We start from the raw sequence: 19,288 nt of genomic DNA, 5'->3' as shown, positions 1-19,288 counted from the left end.
ACTAAGGGATCTCTAAAAAGACTAATCTTATATATATATATATATATATATATATATATATATATATATATATATACATACCTCCGATCCATGTGGAACCGCCACCAAATCCACCTTCTTCAGGCCCAGCGTCTTTGGCACATTATTTGGTGAGTGGCCTAGCGCGTCCTGCGTCCTTACTGGCACACCGCCTCGTGACTATGTCCCTTCGGGAAACAGCAAGAAGGCTGGCACATCATCCGGTGTCTGGCTCTGTACTCTTTCCTTCATCCAATCGATGTGGGACCGCCACCAAATCCACCCCCTTTTAGGACCCAGCGTCCTTACTGGCACACCGACTCGTGACTACGCCCCTTCAGGAAACAACTAGAAGGCTGGCACATCATCCGGTGTCTGGCTCTGCACTCTTTCCTTCGTCCAATCGATGTGGGACTGCCATCAAATCCACCCCCCTTTCAGGACCCAGCGTCCTTACTGGCACACCGCCTCGTGAATACGCCCCTTCAGGAAACAGCGAGAAGGCTGGCACATCATCCGCTGTTTGGCTCTGCACTCTTTCCTTCATCCAATCGATGTGGGACCGCCACCAAATCCACCCCCCTTTTAGGACCCAGCGTCCTTACTGGCACGCTGACTCGTGACTACGCCCCTTCAGGAAATAGCGAGAAGGCTGGCACATCATCCGGTGTCTGGCTCTGCACTCTTTCCTTCGTCCAATCGATGTGGGACTGCCATCAAATCCACCCCCTTTTCAGGACCCAGCGTCTTTACTGGCACACCGCCTCGTGACTACGCCCCTTCACGAAACAGTGAGAAGGGCTGGCACATCATCCAGTGTCTGGCTCTGCACTCTTTCCTTCATCCAATCGATGTGGGACTGCCACCAAATCGCCCCTTTCAGGAAACAGTGAGAAGGGCTGGCACATCATCCAGCGTCTGGCTCTGCACTCTTTCCTTCATCCAATCGATGTGGGACTGCCACCAAATCGCCCCTTCAGGAAACAGTGAGAAGGGCTGGCACATCATCCAGCGTCTGGCTCTGCACTCTTTCCTTCATCCAATCGATGTGGGACTGCCACCAAATCGCCCCTTCAGGAAACAGTGAGAAGGGCTGGCACATCATCCAGTGTCTGGCTCTGCACTCTTTCCTTCATCCAATCGATGTGGGACTGCCACCAAATCGCCCCTTCAGGAAACAGTGAGAAGGGCTGGCACATCATCCAGCGTCTGGCTCTGCACTCTTTCCTTCATCCAATCGATGTGGGACTGCCACCAAATCGCCCCTTCAGGAAACAGTGAGAAGGGCTGGCACATCATCCAGCGTCTGGCTCTGCACTCTTTCCTTCATCCAATCGATGTGGGACTGCCACCAAATCGCCCCTTCAGGAAACAGTGAGAAGGGCTGGCACATCATCCAGCGTCTGGCTCTGCACTCTTTCCTTCATCCAATCGATGTGGGACTGCCACCAAATCGCCCCTTCAGGAAACAGTGAGAAGGGCTGGCACATCATCCAGTGTCTGGCTCTGCACTCTTTCCTTCATCCAATCGACGTGGGACTGCCACCAAATCCACCCCCTTTAGGGCCCAGTATTCTTACTGGCACACTGCCTCTGCACTCTTTCCTTCATCGAATCGACGTGGGACTGCCACAAAATCTACCCCCTTTAGGGCCCAGTGTCTTTACTAGCACATCACCTCGTGACTACGCCCCTTTGAGAAACAGCGAGAATGCTGGCATATCATCAGGTGTCTGGCTGTGCACTATTTCCTTCATCCAATCAATGTGGGACCGCCACCAAATCCACCCTCCCCCCCTCCCTTCGGGGCCAGCGTCCTTTCTGGCACATTGCCCGGTGTCTGGCTCTGATATCATTTGTAACAGCCCAGATCTACAACGGGTCTGCTAGGGGTCAGTAGATATTGTCCTCTTTGGGCTTTCCCTATCGAACTTCCTCTCGAGCCTTTAAAACGGGTCTGCTAGGGGATGGTTTCCACGCTCTTATTAATGGTGTTTTGTTCTCCTCCCCAACCTATGTGGGACATCAAGTAGGGTTTAGGGTACTAGGAAATTATTTTTAATTTATTACATTGTTTTAATTAAGTTTAAAACTATATTTAAGAAAATATTCCTGAAATCTTAATAAAAAAAAAAAAAAAAGTTTTCCAAATTTATTATAAAAACAAAATATAAAATTGTTATTAATGAAAATATATTTCTTTAACTAATTTTGTTAATATATATATATATATATAATTTAAATAATTGTAATAAGCGTCCTTTTTAAAGAGTGATAAGCCATCGGCAAAACCCTGTCTTTGTTTCAGCCCTCTCTCATGGCGACTCAGCTCTTCTCTCGCTCGCTCCCTAAAACCCTAATTTTGACGTCTATGTTCTCTCGTTCCTTTCTCACTGCCAACCGAGCCGCCATCTCCGCCTCTTCTTGCTCCTCTTCCTCCCTTCTGCGCTATCTCCGTCCCCTCACTGCTATAGTCGGCGCTGATTTCCGCAGCGTCTCTCCGGCGCCGAGCGTGAGGGAGTTTGCTACCCGTGCGACTTCTTCCTCTCTCAACGACCCGAATCCTAACTGGTCTAATCGCCCACCCAAGGAGACTATATTGCTCGATGGTTGTGATTTTGAGCACTGGCTCGTTGTCATGGAGAAGCCAGAGGGGGATCCCACCAGGGATGAGATTATTGACAGCTATATCAAAACGCTTGCCATGGTTATCGGAAGGTGAAGTTTTGTTCTCGTCGATTGTGTTAGATTTTTTTTTTATTTTTCCCTAACATTGGCCTGCCCTAATGATCGTATTTAATCGTGTCTCTTTTGGTATTTTAGTGATTATAGTAAGATATCTAGAAGAGAATGGTGAATGCTTTAATTTTTCTGGCGCTGAATCAAAGTATGTAGAGAAGAATTTCCTCATGGGATTTGTCCTAGTTTTTCCAATGTTTGAGATGGTTATCACTCGACAAAATATGTTCAAATATATTCATACCTGTTAGTCTCTAATTATGGTCACTGTCAATTCTTACAAAAATCATTATCAGTATCGACTGTTTATAAATATGCTCTGAAATTTTTATGGGAGATGGAATTTGAGAATTCTGAATGGAATTATGGCTCACCACAGGTACTACTTTGTTCTATTGGCTTCTTTCACTAAAGGATAATTTTGCCGTATGGCGGTGTCTATTTGATAAATGTTATTTGAAATCATTCGGGTATCTGATTTTTACTGCATTTTCCTATTTGGCATCTTGTTGTTACAGTGAGGAAGAAGCTAGGATGAAGATATACTCTGTTTCAACCAGATGCTACTTTGCATTTGGGTGCCTTGTTTCTGAAGAACTTTCTTACAAGATTAAAGGTGGCATACCTTTATGTCCTGTTTTGTTTTATTTCGTTGTGTTGGTTATTTCTTTCTTTTGTACTGATTGTATGAGGTTGTGCCTTTTCCTCCTCAGAGCTGCCTAAGGTTCGTTGGGTCCTTCCTGATTCATACTTGGATGTCAAGAATAAAGATTATGGAGGTAATTCCTTTTCTTTCAGTGTCAAATTTTTGTAAATAGAAGTCAGTAGTTCTAATTGAGTATTCCTGGTATGGAGGCAGAGTTACATATGCTTGAAAATTTGAAGCTCTTGTATGATGGTGTAGGGTCCTGACTCCTTCATGTCTCGTTCTTAATATGTCTAATAAACTAAAATAATGTGTCAGAATGTAATGCACTCCTGAGCAAACTGTCCGTAAATGGAGCATTTCAATGAAAGCTCTAATCTTTAAGTTTCTCGTCCTTACACCGACAAACATAGTCGAAAAGCTTGTATTTCTTGCAAACAATCAAGGGTCAATTGTAAGCCAGTGTCTTTTTGTTGTAGTGTTTCCCTTTGGAGAACTCGCTAAATGGTGTTGTGCTGGTCCACGTCTTGTGGCTAAAACTATTTTGCTGTTTAGTATGGAGCTGTACAGAACTATTATCTGATTTTCTGCGTTGTTTTTCCTTTGGCAGGGGAGCCTTTTATCAACGGACAAGCTGTTCCATATGACCCGAAGTACCACGAGGAATGGATTAGAAACAATGCTCGAGCGAATGAGAGGAATAAGCGCAACGATAGACCTCGTAATTTTGACAGGTCAAGAAACTTTGAGAGGAGGAGGGAAAACATGCAAAGTAGAGAATTTCCAAATGCTTCACCAAATCAACCTACTGGACCAAACATGAGTCCGCCAGCTCCAAGCAATATGCCTCCCAACAATTTTAACGCCGGTATGCCGCCTCAGAACCGTGGAGGAATGCCCCAAGGCAACTATGCAGGAGGACCACCACCGCCGCCACCAAACAATTTCAGCGGTCCGCCGCCACCACCACACAACTTCAGCGGACCGCCGCCACCACCACACAACTATGCGGGAGGACCACCACCACCACCACCAAACAACTTTGGCGGACCGCCGCCGCCACCACTGAACAACTATGCTGGACAACCACCACGCAACTATGCATCACCACCACCACCACCGCACTCCGGGGCACCACCACCACACAACTATGGAGGGCCACAGGCAAACAACTATTGGGGAGGTCCACCGCCAAACAACTACGGTGGACCTTCAAACTCCGGCGGGCCACCTCCACAAAACAGCTATGGAGGAGGAGGGCAGCCTAATGCTGGTGGATGGTCCAGTAATGTGCATAACAAGCAACACGAGTAAGTCCTTAACTGGTCAGGGAGTTCATTAGTTGTTTGGATTTATTGGCTCTGCTTGGTTCAAGTCTTAAATCCTTCTGGTCACTGAGTATTTGTTCTGGTGCTACGAACGATAGAGTTTTAGTTTTGGTTTCTGAGTAGGAATATGCTATAAAAAAAACCCATTAGAAGTTCTAAATTCGAAGTACTGTTTAAAAGATGCATGAAATTATGTAATATTCATAATGTTTCCTTTGTTTATGAAGTGGGCAAATGGTATTTGTCTCTTTTGGCCATTTTTTTCATCAATGCTCATTCAGTTTTAGCTGTGACAAAAACGCAAACATTGTTTAAACCCATCAATTCTCTGTATGTCCATATCGTAATTCTTTATTCTGCATTTGCATCCGAATGTGACATCGATTCATCAATTTCTTTATTTTTAATTTCTTTTATATATATTCATGTTTATTTTTATTATTTTGTTTAATTTCTTTTATATTATTTTTAAATAACACATTTGTTCATTATATATTACAAATAATTATTCTCACATCTTATAATTTTTTTAAATAATATATTATTTATTAAGTAATACAAACAATTATTTAATTTAGCAATATGATTTAGAATATATTAATTATAATTTATACATATGAATCAAAGGCTTATAGCGTTAATGTTTATAAGTGATATATATAAATAATTTTAGCTAAGTTCATAAATTATATATATAAATAATTATATATATAAATAATTTTAGCTAATGTTCATAAATTATATATACACAAGGCTTATAGCGTTAATGTTCATAAATTATATATATAAATAATTATAGCGTTAATGTTCATAAATTATATATATAAATAATTTTAAAGTATATTTTAAATTTTAATGTATTTATTATCTTTTTGTTGCAACATTATTATATCCTAATTTATATATTTTTTTATTTTTCAGAAGTAAGTTCAATATTATTATATCTCAATTTATAAATATTTTTATTTTCCAAAACTAAGTTGACTTTTAAGCATATATTTCAATTAAAATATTTTTATATATTTTTTATTTTTGTTATATACAGTACCTTTAAATTAATTTAAAATATTTTTATATATTTTTTATTTTTGTTATATAATGTACCTTTAAATTAATTATTTTTATGGTTTATTTAATATATATTTTTTATTTTTTTTATATACAATACCTTTAAATTAATTATTTTAATTATTTATTTAATATATTTCCATTAACAGATTATAGGGTTTGATTTAAAATAAAGTAACAAATTAATTATAAGAAACCATGTGGCTTAAGGGTAATTTAATAAATTAAAAGGGTGTAATTAAAAAAAAAAAACAAAGTTAAATATTTTTGAAAGCCCATAAGCCCATAAAAAGTCCGACCCGAAATTGGGTACGACCCAGCCCAATTAAAATATTATAGAATCAACTACCCGCCATTATCTTCGTCTCCGTCATCGCTCCAACACTCGGATTAGGGCTTTTAGCTTCACCCTCTTCTTCCTCCTCTACTTTTACTCTACACCTCCAGGGACCTCCTTTCTCCGTCTCATTTACGCCATGGACGTCACCAAGAAGCGGAGGATGGACGAAAATGGCGTCGACTCCTCCGACCATTCTTTCTCTAGAATTACTCCTGAAGACGCTCGCAAGATCATTGATCGTTTCACTCCGGACCAGCTTATCGATATTTTACAAGATGCAGTTTCGCGTCACGTGGATGTTCTTGATGCAGTACGGTGTATTGCAGACCGAGATGTCTCCCAGCGGAAGCTGTTTATTCGGGGTCTTAGTTGCGATACTAGTACAGAAGGTTTGCGTTCTCTCTTTTCCGCTTATGGCGAGCTTGAAGAAGCTGTTGTTATTATTGACAAGGTGACTGGGAAATCGAAAGGTTATGGCTTTGTGACTTTTAAGCATGTTGATGGTTCTATACTGGCTTTGAAGGAACCGAGCAAGACAATTGATGGCCGCGTTACGGTGACGCAATTGGCTGCAGTGGGAGTTTCTGGGCAGAGTTCGAACGCTGCAGACTTGTCGTTGAGGAAAATTTATGTGGCGAATGTTCCAATGGATATGCCGGCCGATAAACTGTTGGCACACTTTTCGCTGTATGGAGAAATTGAGGAGGGACCGCTAGGCTTCGATAAGCAGACGGGTAAGTGTAGAGGCTATGCTTTGTTTGTGTACAAAAAGGCAGAGGGTGCTCAAGCAGCTCTGGTTGATCCAATCAAGACGATTGATGGAAGGCAGTTGAGTTGTAAATACGCTAACGATGGGAAGAAAGGGAAACCTGGCGGTGGGACGGATGGAATTCAAACGACGGGAGCGGGTCAAGGAAACTTGCATGGAGATGGTATGCCTATGGCTCCTCCATCAGCAATCCCCGGTTCGGGCGGACAGTATGGTGGTCCGGGTGGCATGGGATCGTATGGAGGCTTTTCTGGTGGCCCTCAAGGGGCGCAGCCACTTGGTCACCATCCGCTCAACTCTTCAATGGGGCCAGGAATATCCTCTGTCGGTAGTCAGGCTCTATCTTCGCAGGGCAGCTCCGGCGGATATGGTGGCGGTCCATATGGTGGTGGGTACGGCGGGCCCGGTTCCTCAATATATGGTGGTATGGGAAGTGTAGGTGGGGGCTTGGGTAGTTCTGGAGGTGGATTGGGCGGAGCTGGGGGTGTTTCATCACTGTATAGGTTATCTCAGAGTTCGGTTGGAATGCCTTCTGGTGGTTATCCGGATAGTGGGCATTATAGCATGTCATCAGCATCCGGGCACCCAAATCACCACCATCAACAGGCAGGAGCATCACCAGCACCACGTGTTCCACCTGGAGGATTGTATCCCAATATGCCACCATATTACTGAGGTATTCTCGTTTTCATTCTTACTGTCAATTATTGCATCAAGTGTGTGATTTTAGATTGGCTACCCATACCTTGTTCTTACTATTTTTCATGTTTGTTCCAAAAATTACTTCGCAGCGTTTCCCCTCTGCTTGATGGTGTTAAATTCCTGGGGGTTTTCCGTTATTAATTTTAGTTTTATGGCTTTTAGCATTTGAGCTTACCATAGATGCATGTTTTGCTTGCAAATCTTTGTTTTCTCGACATTTCACATTTAGTTTTTTCTTTTATTTAGTTTTTGTTGCTCTAGCATTTTTTGGGTTCGGCTTATTGTCAAGGTGACTGTTGAACCGTAGAAGTTCTCTTAATAAATCATTTTCGTATGTTACTATTAATGTTGGCGGGCTCTTTTACTAGTGAACCTTCCAATTTAATAGCAATTTCCACTTTTGGATTTTGTTTCTTGGTATTGCCATGAGCCGTCTTTAGTCCTTTAACCTTATTTTCAATATTTGCGCATTTGATAATATTTACGTTTGTGCGGTTATTATTTGGAATTTCACTTGTTCATGCATTATGTTGTTAGGACTTGAAATGTAGATGTGATTGGGATACAATCTAGGAAATTTGAATTTTAGCTGGTATATTTGCTATGCATTGGTTGCGTCATTGTGATTTATCACATATGTTTAAGTCAATTCGTACTAGAATTATGTAGGATATGAAACTGGGAAGGGATGGATTCATTTTTATGCATCTACTCTAAATCCTATTCTTCTATTTTGCCTGTTCTTTCCTGCTCCCTTATTTTCTTCCTGTTATATGATCATTTTTATCTGAAAGAGACAGCATTCTCGTCTTTTCTTCTTTTATATATATGTGTGTGTGTGTGTGTGTTTGACTTCTTACAATGATGATACCTATTTCTCATCATGTAAGAAAACACTTCTGATAGTACTGCAAATTATCCCTCTATTAGCTCATGTTATGTTCCTCTGGAAAGTTGGATTTTCGAGAATGTTGATTTCATATTTTCATAGGAATTAATTGTTGAATTTATCGTTTCACAATTAAAGTTGATTATTTCTGGAATTGCTGCAATCAAAATTGCTTAGATTTTGACCTTTGTAGTTTCCTGAAACATTTTTCTTTATTAATATTAATAGGTGAAGGAATTGTTGGCTTTAAGAAGCACCTAATCTTATATATACATTTATAAATGATCAGATATGTTTTAAGTCATTTGACCATGAGGATGTGGAAATTGAAAGGAGGAAGGTATTATTTGTTCATTTACTATCTATGTAAATGAGAACTTGGCACTCCTACATATCCTGTCCTTGCCTGCCTCATCTTTTCTTCCTTTAACTTACCATTTGGTTTGGGCAATGAAGACATTCTCATCTTTTCTCCTCTGTTATATATATCTGTTTATTCTCCTACATATAATATTTGTTTCTTATTCTGAATACTGCCATTTGTTCAGCAGTTTATCCCTGTAGCGCATAGTACGTGGCTTAGAAATGTTGAATTATCCGAGAATATTGGTTTCATATTCTTAGTGGCGCTACCTGTTAGAATATATTTATTTACTGTTAAAGTTGATTGTTTCTCTGATTACAGTAATCCAAATCTTGCTTTTGTGGTTTACTGGAGAATTTTACTTTGTTTACAACTGAAGGGATTGTTAATTTATCATCTAGTTTATTTGAAATGTTGGTTTAGCATTTTTTTTTCACCTTTATAATTCTAGTCATCTAAGAGGCGTTTGGATTTCTTATATTATTGCTTTCGGGTATTTCATTTGTAAATATAGGCATTCGGACACTTTTACAATGCCAATGGGTTCCTTTTTACATGTCTTCCATAATTTCAGGTTTCTTGTTTTAAAAAAATGCCTATATAATGTCAAAGTTTTGGTTAAATCTTAACTATTTTCCTTTGAACTATTTATTTTATGTTAGCTATCTGTACTTAAATTTCCCCCCTTTTTTTTCTTCTTTTTTATTATTTGTAGTTTTTTTTAGCAAGGTTAGATGATTGCTAGAACATTATGTTTGAATAATTTGCTTTCACTTAGCATGACCTTTTCTTGTATGATTGAGTGTAGTGATGAATTAGTTGAATGGGTTTCTGATTCAGGTTATGATGCTTGTTGTGCGCAGATGCTTTATGTGCTCTGGTGATTGCGTTGATTGCAGACTGTTACTCTGGTTTGATGAATGCATTACCTTTGCTTGTGGCCTCTGCTGTTTGACTGCACCTTTGAGTTGTTCATTTATAGTTACTGTTAGTCAAAGAGAGAGTTAGAAAGTTAGATAATTTGTGTACTCTACCCAATGACTTACTTGTGCTATTTGACTTATCTACTAGTAGTAAATTTAGTATTTTCTGAGTACTACTATTTGCTCTTGTTGTTGTAGTTGTCTGCTTTCTGTTGCTTTCATAATACGTGGACAATGTGTTCTTCCGTCTGTCATTTACTGAGCTTGTACTTTTTTCACCCTAAGCACTTATTGCTTAGAATATGATGTTTTAATATTTTCAATTTGGGTATTACTTGATCTGGCATCTTGATTGAGCATTTCAACGTGCTAGAAAAACATTGTGTTGTCTTGGTTGCTACTTGTCTGCTGGGAACTTTGAATCCTTTGCAGTTCCTGTTGTCCAAGTGGTTTCTACTTCTTCTCTTCCATTATTATTGTCATACTTTTGGAATGGTTTCTTTCTATTGCTACTCTTCATTCTTTGTGAATGGTGGATGAAGGAAGTAGATAAACATCCATGGTGGTTCTATTCGCTGAACTTGTTTTGTGTGCCCATGCTGTGTGGATTCACTTCTATTGCTGCTCTGCTATGTTGTATCTCTGTATTGAAAAAGTTGATGGAGCCACAAACTTTGTCAGACTTGGATTTGAATGTTACTTGAAGCCCTTTGTATATCTTATCTTTGGCCGCTTGGTTTTTTGAGATACGGATCGTAGAGATGATATTTTCACTTCTGAACTGTGACTCTTAGTTGCATTCATTGATGATTAAGTGCATATTGAGCTGGATGCTTGGACCAAATACCTGTGTGCATAGTGATAGATTGAGTTCGTTTTTGTTTCAGTCAATTGCTTGTTTAATTTTCTGTCCTGTAGTGATTAGACCGAAGTAGCCTTGGTTAACAGTGGGTGGTGTATGTTGTGTTTTATGGATATCGACAAGATTTGTTTCTCATTGTCCTTTTTACTCTCTATTATGTTCATGTGTTGAAAGAAAATTAATATAGGCAACATGCATAAATAAATATGAATGCAAGCTTATTTGGAGCTGGCTTTCTTCCTTCTTGATCCTATGATATTATCAGTAGCTTTTGGGGGTTGAAGTTGAATCTTGACTTGTTTCCCTATTTTTTGTGGCGTGTGTTTTGTGGAGAGATGATGAGCATTTGGTAATTATATTTTGCTGGAGTTTTAGGTGTATAGACGCATTTGGTTGATAAGTTTGGGAAGGCCAACTATGTAATTTGTTATTTTGGCTATGTCAGTGGGGTTTCTGAGGGCATGTTTATGGCCATTTGTCTTGTTTGGAGGTTTAGAATTTTGTATAAGTTTGGAATTTGTAAGATGGATTTTAGAAATGGGTGCTATTCTATTGTTTCAACTTACAAGATTAGCAAATTTGTTGTCCTAGAGTTAGTCAGTTGCAAGATTCAGGACCGGTTTGGAATGTATTTTGAAGTGCTTAAAAATCCATTCCATATCGGCCCAAAATTTATAACTACAAAATCTTTAGCCCAAATGGCTCTTGATTGTTTCCCCTGTTGCCTTTCTGGTTGGTGGAATATGAAATGAGGTGACGAATGGACACTCTCCCACTGGGGCACCTGTTTGGAAGACTCAAAATCAGTCAAGAAGAGTATTGTTCACATAAATTTGTAGGGGAAATTTGATACATCCTTTCTAAGGAAACCAATTGAACCATTGAAGCTCACTCAGTTGACCCATAGCGTCTCTCTATACTCTAGTTTCGACTATCTGTTATATAGATGTACGGTTGTGTCCTTGAGTTCTATGGAGGACATAATTATTCGTTTTGGTTATTGATGAAGTATGTGTTGTACTTAAACAAGATTTGATACACAATAAGGCTAGATTCTGTGTATTGAAGATGCTGCAATTTCCTAATTAATAGGAAAAGCCTTCTTTTACCATTTAAAATACTCTCCTTGTGCATAAACCATTCTTCATTTTGTTTTTGCTGGTGAAAGTATACAAAATATTGTCACTGATAAATTTCGAATGAATCATATGGAAGGTGATTTAGTGGGCAAAACAAGATAGTGGTATCAATAAATTGCAATATTTATGTGATATTGAAATTATTATGATGATGAAAATTGCTTTAGTAGATACTTCAGACTATTTCAAAATAGTTAGGACATTGGATTCAGTTCATTATGATCCAAATTTGAGCATGATTTGAAGTTCTCATTGAATGTCAGCGTTAGTAGATAATTCTTTAGACTGACTAAACTTTTAGTTGTCATATACAGATTATGATTCAAGGAAACAATAATCAAATTGAAGCAGCAAATTCTTAATTTTGATCTAAATTCCTTTCTATTCCTCCCTTTGACCTCACAGGAAGTAGATGATGGAATTTGGACTTTTCACCTTGCCAACAAGGTACTTTCTTATTTCTAGTCTTTTAGAATATTACATCACAGATATCTATTAGAAAAAGAGAACCTACGATCTCGAAGAAGTCAAAAAGCCTTATCCGGTGAGCTATGCTATGCTCAAGTTCCTAAATATCTTGAGAGATTCTTCGCCTTTGATGTTTCGGTTGAAATCTATGGAAGATTTTGATGGTTTCTTAACAAGTAAGCATACAAAATTTCATTCCATGTATCGGGAACTCCTGGTAAACACCAATGGATGCAATCTGCATAATTTTTTGGATCAGATCTCTGTTCTTTGGTCAAAAGCTTGCCTCGACGCTCCCCGTAAACCGACGTATGTGCATCCTTTCGAAACTCTGATAGCTGTGTAATGTTTAATATAGTTACATCTACTTTGAGATTCTGTATAGTATCATGAATTATTTCCATAATCTCTGTGCTAGAACCAGTGCCCCAGTGTGGATGGTGCATTGGTTGAGACTCGTTGAAGCAGTTCTCATCACTTCCTGGCCTCCATTCCCAGCTCCTGCAAGAGATAAGTTGCTTTCTTTCCTATTTAGTGACCATTTAAACTGAGATGGAATGAATTTAAGGAAGGTTATGAAGAAAAGAAACTTCATAGAGAACTTAGGAGCCTTGTTTTTACTACCCTTGGCTGGATTGGAAGCAAATTTAAGCTGTAAATGGTTGAAAAAGTCTGAAAAACATTTAGAATGAAACCCACCACAAATGTGTTGGAGACATTGTCATGAAGAAGACGTTTTGAGACTTTGGGTTGATGTTGGATTCTAGCCAATTTGCCCATGTTTCCATTGCCAATCTGTATGCCGTGCTCACATTATACTCTTTTACATCCTCTGGAGATCCATACCTTAAAAGAAGGAAACACAATCAATCTCAAGGACTTTCATTAAATCACAAAAGTCACATTAGATAACTTCGAAGAATTTAGGCATGTTTCACTCCTGAACGTGTCCTTCCTTTGGTCGATCTCGTCAAGAATACTGAAAGATAAATATTGGTTGATTGGACATGACGTGATGTCAGATGGAATTAGTAGAAGTAGATAGCTAGACAAAATTGAGTTGTTCGAATCATTGATTAAAAAGGAGGGTATATTGGTCATACTACTTTTCCTTTTTGTTCGACTCTCTACTTCCTATGATGACTACGTGGAATCACGACTCAATGTTCATGCATAAGTTGAAATATTAGGAACTAAATGAGTTCGACTTCCCAAGTTTAGGGACTAGCCAACCAAGAAACTTTAGGAATAGAATACATACGTTGCATTGATCACGGGTTTGTATCTCCACCAGACGTAGCTCTCAAACACCAAAACATCAACCCCTTTCCAGTGCTTGCCATGGTTAGCTATGGAGTCAAGCTTCACCATTCTTTTCAACACTGTATGGTTGGTTGCATGATCAGAAATCGACTCAACTATAAACGGTGCCCAGTAGTACTCAATGGATACATTGTAATCCTGAATCGACAAATCCAAATCGTGAGTATACAAATTCTGAAACGATCGATATTCTGTTTGGTTCTAGTTTCAAAATGGAAGTATATTGTTCTTCCTTTTTAGTATAAGAATGTTAGAACTTTTATGATGGATAGGTATGCATTTTTCACAGCTTTTGAGCCTTTGAGGTACCTCAATTTTGAAGATCTTCCTGGGAGGAACTCTTTGAAGGGATTTCTTTCCTTTGGGAATGGCTGATTGAACCAAGCAGACCATTGATTCAAATTGCCCTCTCTGTATTGAATCCCCAACAAACATTATTCTTTTGTCCCTCAAAATATCCAACAGCTTCAATGGATCAAACCTGAAACCGTCCCAAATACCATTATAATCTCGACTATAAGGTCGGAGACTAGAATCCCGAGTCGGGATCGAAGAAGTAAACAAATTGCGATACCTCGGTAAATTGCAAGAATTAGGCTGCCATCTCCACTTCTTATAGAAAGAATCAGGTCTTCCATTCTTTTGGCAAGTAACTTGTTTAACTAGATATGGGCATGTCTCTTCTTCATAAAGAGGGTATGATGCATTATCCCATTCCCATTTCCCGTCGAACAAATTGCAGTCTTCATCTACGAGATCCTTCGAAGAAACAACAACAGGTAGTTGGTGACGGGTTTCGCTTCTTGGTCGGCCGTACATCTTGAAGACAAAGCTTCCATGACTCTTGAGATCATCTAAAACTAGCCGAGCGAGTCCTAAGATGAGAAAAGCTGCCAATGCTAACGGAAAAGCGGAATGAATTTGTCGATCGAACGAGAGTTGCTTCAACATTTTCTTTTGTTGGTGATGAGTTTATTTTCTTTACTATTGTTGGACATTGAGTTTATTGGGAAGTTATTGAAGTCTTGATAATATCTTTAGTTTGAAGTATCCTTTCTCTATTTGTGCAACCACCAGTTGGTGGAATGTTGGTGGTAGTTTCATGCATTACAAAGCTATGTTTTTTTCCATCTCGAGTTCGATATCGGTCATGTGTTCGATATCGGCATAAAGAGTGAATCAATGTTTCAATATACTGTAAAAGAAAAATCAATGAAATTTTTTAAAAGATAGCGGTAAAATTTAATTCACGTGATTATAATGTTAGTAATTAGTAGGTTAATTCATTTAAAAGTATACAACGTTAATTTTTTAGTATAAATGTATATTTTAAAATTCTCGTTTTTAAAATGTGTCTAAAAATATTCATCGATATCGATATTTCATCGATGTTTCTATAAAATTGAGTTCTCGACATTTATATTGGTATGTTCAATCTTGATTTTAACCGATTGAGTTGTTCTAATATTGTTCAGAGATCTTTTTGTTAGATAAAATGTCGAGCTTCTTAAAATGATTATCGGGTTGTTTTGAAGACCTTTATTTTGCTTTACTCTTAAATTTTCGATTTTATTAATCAAACTTTGAAAATTTGCTTTACTCTTAAATTTTCAATTTTATTAATCAAACTTAAAAATAGGCTTTATTTTGTGTANCTTTACTCTTAAATTTTCAATTTTATTAATCAAACTTAAAAAAAGGATAGGCTTTATTTTGTGGAATACGAATATTGATTTTTTTAATTGATTAAATATAAAATCTAATATTTAAAATCTAATAAAAGCAGAGTTGAAATAGAAATATTGATAGAACTAATCTTAAGGTGTTCATTATATGACTCGATAACTCAACCAGTATAAACTACACAACCTAACTCATGAAGGTTGTCGGTGTGAATTAAGTTGAATTTTTTGAAAAACAAAAATTCAAGTCGGTTCACGAGTTGACATTTTTTTCTTTATTGGGTTAACTCGACCAACTCAAAAAATAGGGTTACAATCGAATTTAATTCTACCATACTTTTAAGATTATTGTCAAAATTAAAATTTATTTAACGTTAGTAAACGATATTAATAATACATCGTGACTTGTGAATGTTTGATATATGAGCTGAAATTTAAGTTGTTAATATAACACGAAGAAATATAATATTTTTTAGAAAATAACAACGGTATAACCCTATCTAACCCAAACCAAAAATAAAGAATTTAATTGAGTTGAGAACTCTATTCAAGTTGTTCAAACCGAAAATAAAGAATTTGATTGAGTTGTGAACTCTATTCAAGTTGTTCAAACCGAAAATAAAGAATTTGATTGAGTTGTGAACTCTATTCAAGTTGTTCAGATGATGGGGTGAAATTCAAATAAACCCTAATCTAAGATTTGAGCGCAATTTAAACCCTAGAAAATAAAAATTCCACGCACAAAGAAAAGATTTCATTAATTCAATAGATAAATATCTGGAAAATGAAATAAAAGAATTTGTCTGATAAAACACTTGCAGATGATGAAATTGATATATCTTCGCCGCAGAGACTCACTCCGGTAGCTGTTCTTTCAAGAATGTTGAACAATGGAGTGCGCAGCCTTCACACTTCCTGTTTGCGCTTTCCCTACGTGGCGGAGAGGCCTCTTTTCCGGTCAATTTCGTACCGGGGAACTCGCCGGCGGCGACTTTTTGCGAGCTTCTGCTCTGCTTCAGCCACCGCCAATAAGGAAAGGAAGGAGAAGGTGATTGTTATATCTGGTCCGACTGGTGCTGGGAAGAGCAGGCTTGCTATGGAGCTTGCTAAGCGTCTCAATGGTGAAATTATCAGCGCCGACTCTGTCCAGGTCAATTGACAATGTCTGTCTTTGTATGTTGCTGAGAAAATGGGAGGAAAATGAAAACGAAACTAGAATTGGAGTTTAATTTCAGTTTTCTGTTTTTTCAATGGCTGTTTGAGTTCATCGAGTTGTGCAAATGAATCTAATAGCGTTGGCTCAAATAAATTTAGTCAGGTAAGCTTTGTTTTACAGAAGATTAATGGAATTCAAGGCTGGAAAACGACTTGGTACAAAATATTAGGATGATAGCCTGCAATACACATGTTTATCTTAGCATTTATATGTGCATAAAGCACGATACATCAATGCACGGGAATTTCAAACTTTCTAGCGTCTCTCGTTCACGTATCTTTCCATATCTTTCCAAACCTGAAACAACTTTTGGTGCCACGAAATTTTTGGGAAGAAGAGAAACCAGTGCCTTCTTAGCTCTAATACTTCGAGAGAGCAACATTTCTTTTAGCTTTAAGCAATTTTCCTTGGCTTGTGTGCTGTGTATCTAGATAAGGGTTCCATCGCTAACATGTTTTCTTATTTTGGAATTTGTATGGCTTTCAGTTTGTAATATTAATGAAACAGTTTCTTGAATGCTAATATTATTCATTCTGGTTAATTTCAGGTATATCAGGGTCTTGATATTGGATCTGCCAAGCCTTCTGCAAGGGATAGACAGGTGACTTATATCCTACGTGCTCTAAATTTTTGCTATTAATTAGTACCTGAAGCTTGAGGAATCCTTGTCTAGTCCTCTGTTTTAAAGACGCTTAGGAATTCTACATTGAGAAGCTGACGAGAGGGGAGAAGAAAAGGTGTAATTGACATAAAAGTAGAAATTGCGTTAATTCAACTATGAATAATCAAATACGAGTCGTTAAGCTGTAATTGGAATAGCGTAATAATATTGAGAATAATTGATTGCGTAGTCTCAAATCCCAAATGTAAAAATGAATCATACAGTCTTGATATTGGAGTCCTTTTAATGGAATTGATTTGTTTGTCCATGAATGCAGATAGAGACGTTTGTCCATTCACCCATGTGTTTCTGATATTGATAAGTGAATCTTGATTTACTTCACATATAACTTGTCTCCTGAAGTATGCTTTATACTTTTGGGTTAAAGATAAGATTACTTTAATTATGGCCGAGTGAGATCATTTGTATTAATAATGTTAAGTGACTGTTTTAGCTAATGTAGATATACATATTTTAAATTCTGTTGTCAAGTTGATTGAATACACTTCTCATTCGATCGAGATTTCATTCTCTCTATTTTAGGAGGTTCCGCATCATCTGCTTGACATACTACGTCCATATGAAGGTATGCTTTTCACTGGCTCTGTCATCTGGGAATTTAACTCCAACTTATGTTACCATATTCGCTTGTAATGTAATTTAGACATTCAGTGAACAAATTGATATTTCTTGTGTGCAAGAATTTTTGAACTCATTGTTAAATTTGTCCAGAATATTCTGCTGGTCAGTTTTTTGAGGATGCTAGGCAAGCGACAAGATGTATCCTTGATAATGGCCGTGTTCCAATAGTTTCTGGTGGGACAGGATTGTATTTAAGATGGTGTGTACCACAATGGCCTTCCCTTTGGAAAAGTATTCGAAGAATTTTTCTTTCTGTTGGTTACTATTATTGAAAATAGGATTAGCACAAAACGTCTCGTCCTTAGTTAATGAATGGAACTGGAAGCATGACTGTTGGTGTTAGTGGTGCTTGTGTCTTTTTCTTGCATGTAATGCTGACTTAATGCTATTAGAAGATGGACCCCCCAGTCTGTGAAAGAACAATAGAGCATATGATGAGAATGACTGATTAGATGAACAGAAAAAAAGTATCATTGACAATGTTGAACAAGTATAATATTGTCCCACCAACTCCCCCCCCAACAGATGTCATATGAGCTCAATGATGGTCGAATTATTCAGTAGAATAGGTTGCTCAACTTTTTGCTATTGAATATATCATACAAAAAACATTTTGTAAAGTAGCTTTTATTTTGGGTGTGAGATCAAATGAAGGTTCATGTATGGCAAACCCAATGTTCCGAAGGCCACCCCAGACGTTGCTGTAGAAGTATATTCTGAGTTAGCTGACCTGCAGAAAAATGAAGACTGGGATGCAGCTGTGCAATTGGTTGTCAAAGCTGGTGATCCTAGAGCGCAGCATTTACCTACAAATGATTGGTACCGATTGCGGCGTAGCTATGAGATTGTCAAGGTAATTTCTTGTTCTTGCCTTGTTTATTTGATACTCTCTATTTCTGGATGCTTATTCTTCTATTTGCATGATTTGCGCTAGCATGTCTTCTTTGTCTTGGTTTTGTGTGTGAACCATAAAGGTCTATCTGCTCAAGCAATTTCATGTTAGCTTGATTCTATAGACTTGGTTTAATAGGTACCTTCCTGTTTAATTTGGATTGAGATAACTACATTATATGATGTATATGATGGGATACTTCGTGCTGTAATTTACAATATCAATCAGGAGGGTTTTCTGTGACTCTTTGGTTGCGTTCTTTGGTATTTGACCGTTTTGTCTATTTTGATCTGTCANAAAAAAAAAAAAAAAAAAAAAAAAAAAAAAAAAAAAAAAAAAACTAAAAATAGAAATAAATAAAGAATGAAAGAAATAAAGAAGTTACGGAAGAATTCAAACATATATGAGGAAGAGTAATTAATTTATTTTCTTGTGGAAAGTCCGGAATATTTAAAGGGATAGAGATGAAAGGATCTTTTAAAAGATAAGACTGATGAAGTGCTGGCAGTGTGACTTAGATCATTATTCATAGTATCTTTTTTTTCTAGGCTTCTTTGACTCGGTAGTTCAAAGATACTCCATATTTATGACTTTCCTTTTTTTTCGTTTTTTTTTTT

The 19,288-nt window shown here is 37.6% G+C and overlaps 4 protein-coding genes across 7 annotated transcripts in view; 3 read left to right on the top strand and 1 right to left on the bottom strand.

Moving 5' to 3' along the window:
* Positions 1 to 2,285: 2,285 nt before the first annotated feature.
* On the top strand, positions 2,286 to 4,988 carry LOC111810342 (multiple organellar RNA editing factor 8, chloroplastic/mitochondrial-like). Its single transcript, XM_023697054.1, has 4 exons — positions 2,286 to 2,736; positions 3,276 to 3,373; positions 3,471 to 3,536; positions 4,014 to 4,988. Exons 1-4 carry the CDS (start codon positions 2,336 to 2,338, stop codon positions 4,715 to 4,717), a joined length of 1,269 nt encoding a protein of 422 aa, XP_023552822.1. The 5' UTR covers positions 2,286 to 2,335; the 3' UTR covers positions 4,718 to 4,988.
* A 1,188-nt stretch (positions 4,989 to 6,176) lies between these two features.
* On the top strand, positions 6,177 to 14,348 carry LOC111810865 (UBP1-associated protein 2C-like). Of its 3 annotated transcripts, XM_023697679.1 has the most exons (3): positions 6,177 to 7,584; positions 12,193 to 12,234; positions 14,321 to 14,348. In XM_023697679.1, exon 1 carries the CDS (start codon positions 6,276 to 6,278, stop codon positions 7,581 to 7,583), a length of 1,308 nt encoding a protein of 435 aa, XP_023553447.1. In that variant the 5' UTR covers positions 6,177 to 6,275; the 3' UTR covers position 7,584; positions 12,193 to 12,234; positions 14,321 to 14,348. The 3 variants fall into 3 exon arrangements, with proteins under 3 accessions (XP_023553447.1, XP_023553445.1, XP_023553446.1); XM_023697677.1 differs by lacking the exons at positions 12,193 to 12,234; positions 14,321 to 14,348 and adding an exon at positions 9,727 to 11,768; XM_023697678.1 differs by lacking the exons at positions 12,193 to 12,234; positions 14,321 to 14,348 and adding an exon at positions 9,704 to 11,768.
* On the bottom strand, positions 12,203 to 14,770 carry LOC111810866 (protein trichome birefringence-like 31). Its single transcript, XM_023697680.1, has 5 exons — positions 14,153 to 14,770; positions 13,888 to 14,059; positions 13,517 to 13,716; positions 12,955 to 13,101; positions 12,203 to 12,756 (listed from the first exon to the last, which is right to left on the bottom strand). Exons 1-5 carry the CDS (start codon positions 14,527 to 14,529, stop codon positions 12,402 to 12,404), a joined length of 1,251 nt encoding a protein of 416 aa, XP_023553448.1. The 5' UTR covers positions 14,530 to 14,770; the 3' UTR covers positions 12,203 to 12,401.
* Positions 14,771 to 16,038: 1,268 nt separating this feature from the next.
* Positions 16,039 to 19,288, top strand: part of LOC111810731 (tRNA dimethylallyltransferase 9) — an 8,310-nt gene continuing 5,060 nt past the window's right edge. Inside the window, exons 1-5 of one of the 2 annotated variants that reach the window (XM_023697491.1) lie at positions 16,039 to 16,410; positions 17,024 to 17,077; positions 17,681 to 17,723; positions 17,870 to 17,978; positions 18,434 to 18,632. In XM_023697491.1, the coding sequence (XP_023553259.1) occupies positions 16,141 to 16,410; positions 17,024 to 17,077; positions 17,681 to 17,723; positions 17,870 to 17,978; positions 18,434 to 18,632 (675 nt within the window). In that variant the 5' untranslated portion in view covers positions 16,039 to 16,140. The remainder of the gene's footprint in view (positions 16,411 to 17,023; positions 17,078 to 17,680; positions 17,724 to 17,869; positions 17,979 to 18,433; positions 18,633 to 19,288) is intronic. The other variant, XM_023697490.1, reaches the window with a different exon arrangement.

The sequence above is a fragment of the Cucurbita pepo genome, chromosome LG14 (genome assembly GCF_002806865.2).
Source record: "Cucurbita pepo subsp. pepo cultivar mu-cu-16 chromosome LG14, ASM280686v2, whole genome shotgun sequence".
Classification (NCBI taxonomy): Eukaryota; Viridiplantae; Streptophyta; class Magnoliopsida; order Cucurbitales; family Cucurbitaceae; genus Cucurbita; species Cucurbita pepo.
This window is presented reverse-complemented; position numbering and strand designations above follow the sequence as displayed.

Coding starts and splice junctions, on each gene's coding strand:
- LOC111810865 (XM_023697679.1), top strand. CDS start 6,276: ATGGACGTCACCAAGAAGCGGAGGATGGACGAAAATGGCGTCGACTCC.
- LOC111810866 (XM_023697680.1), bottom strand. CDS start 14,529: ATGTTGAAGCAACTCTCGTTCGATCGACAAATTCATTCCGCTTTTCCG. Junction 13,717..13,887: donor GGAAGATCTTCAAAATTGAG/GTACCTCAAAGG, acceptor TTGTCGATTCAG/GATTACAATGTATCCATTGA. Junction 12,757..12,954: donor ATGTCTCCAACACATTTGTG/GTGGGTTTCATT, acceptor TATCTCTTGCAG/GAGCTGGGAATGGAGGCCAG.
- LOC111810342 (XM_023697054.1), top strand. CDS start 2,336: ATGGCGACTCAGCTCTTCTCTCGCTCGCTCCCTAAAACCCTAATTTTG. Junction 2,737..3,275: donor CTTGCCATGGTTATCGGAAG/GTGAAGTTTTGT, acceptor TTGTTGTTACAG/TGAGGAAGAAGCTAGGATGA. Junction 3,537..4,013: donor CAAGAATAAAGATTATGGAG/GTAATTCCTTTT, acceptor TTCCTTTGGCAG/GGGAGCCTTTTATCAACGGA.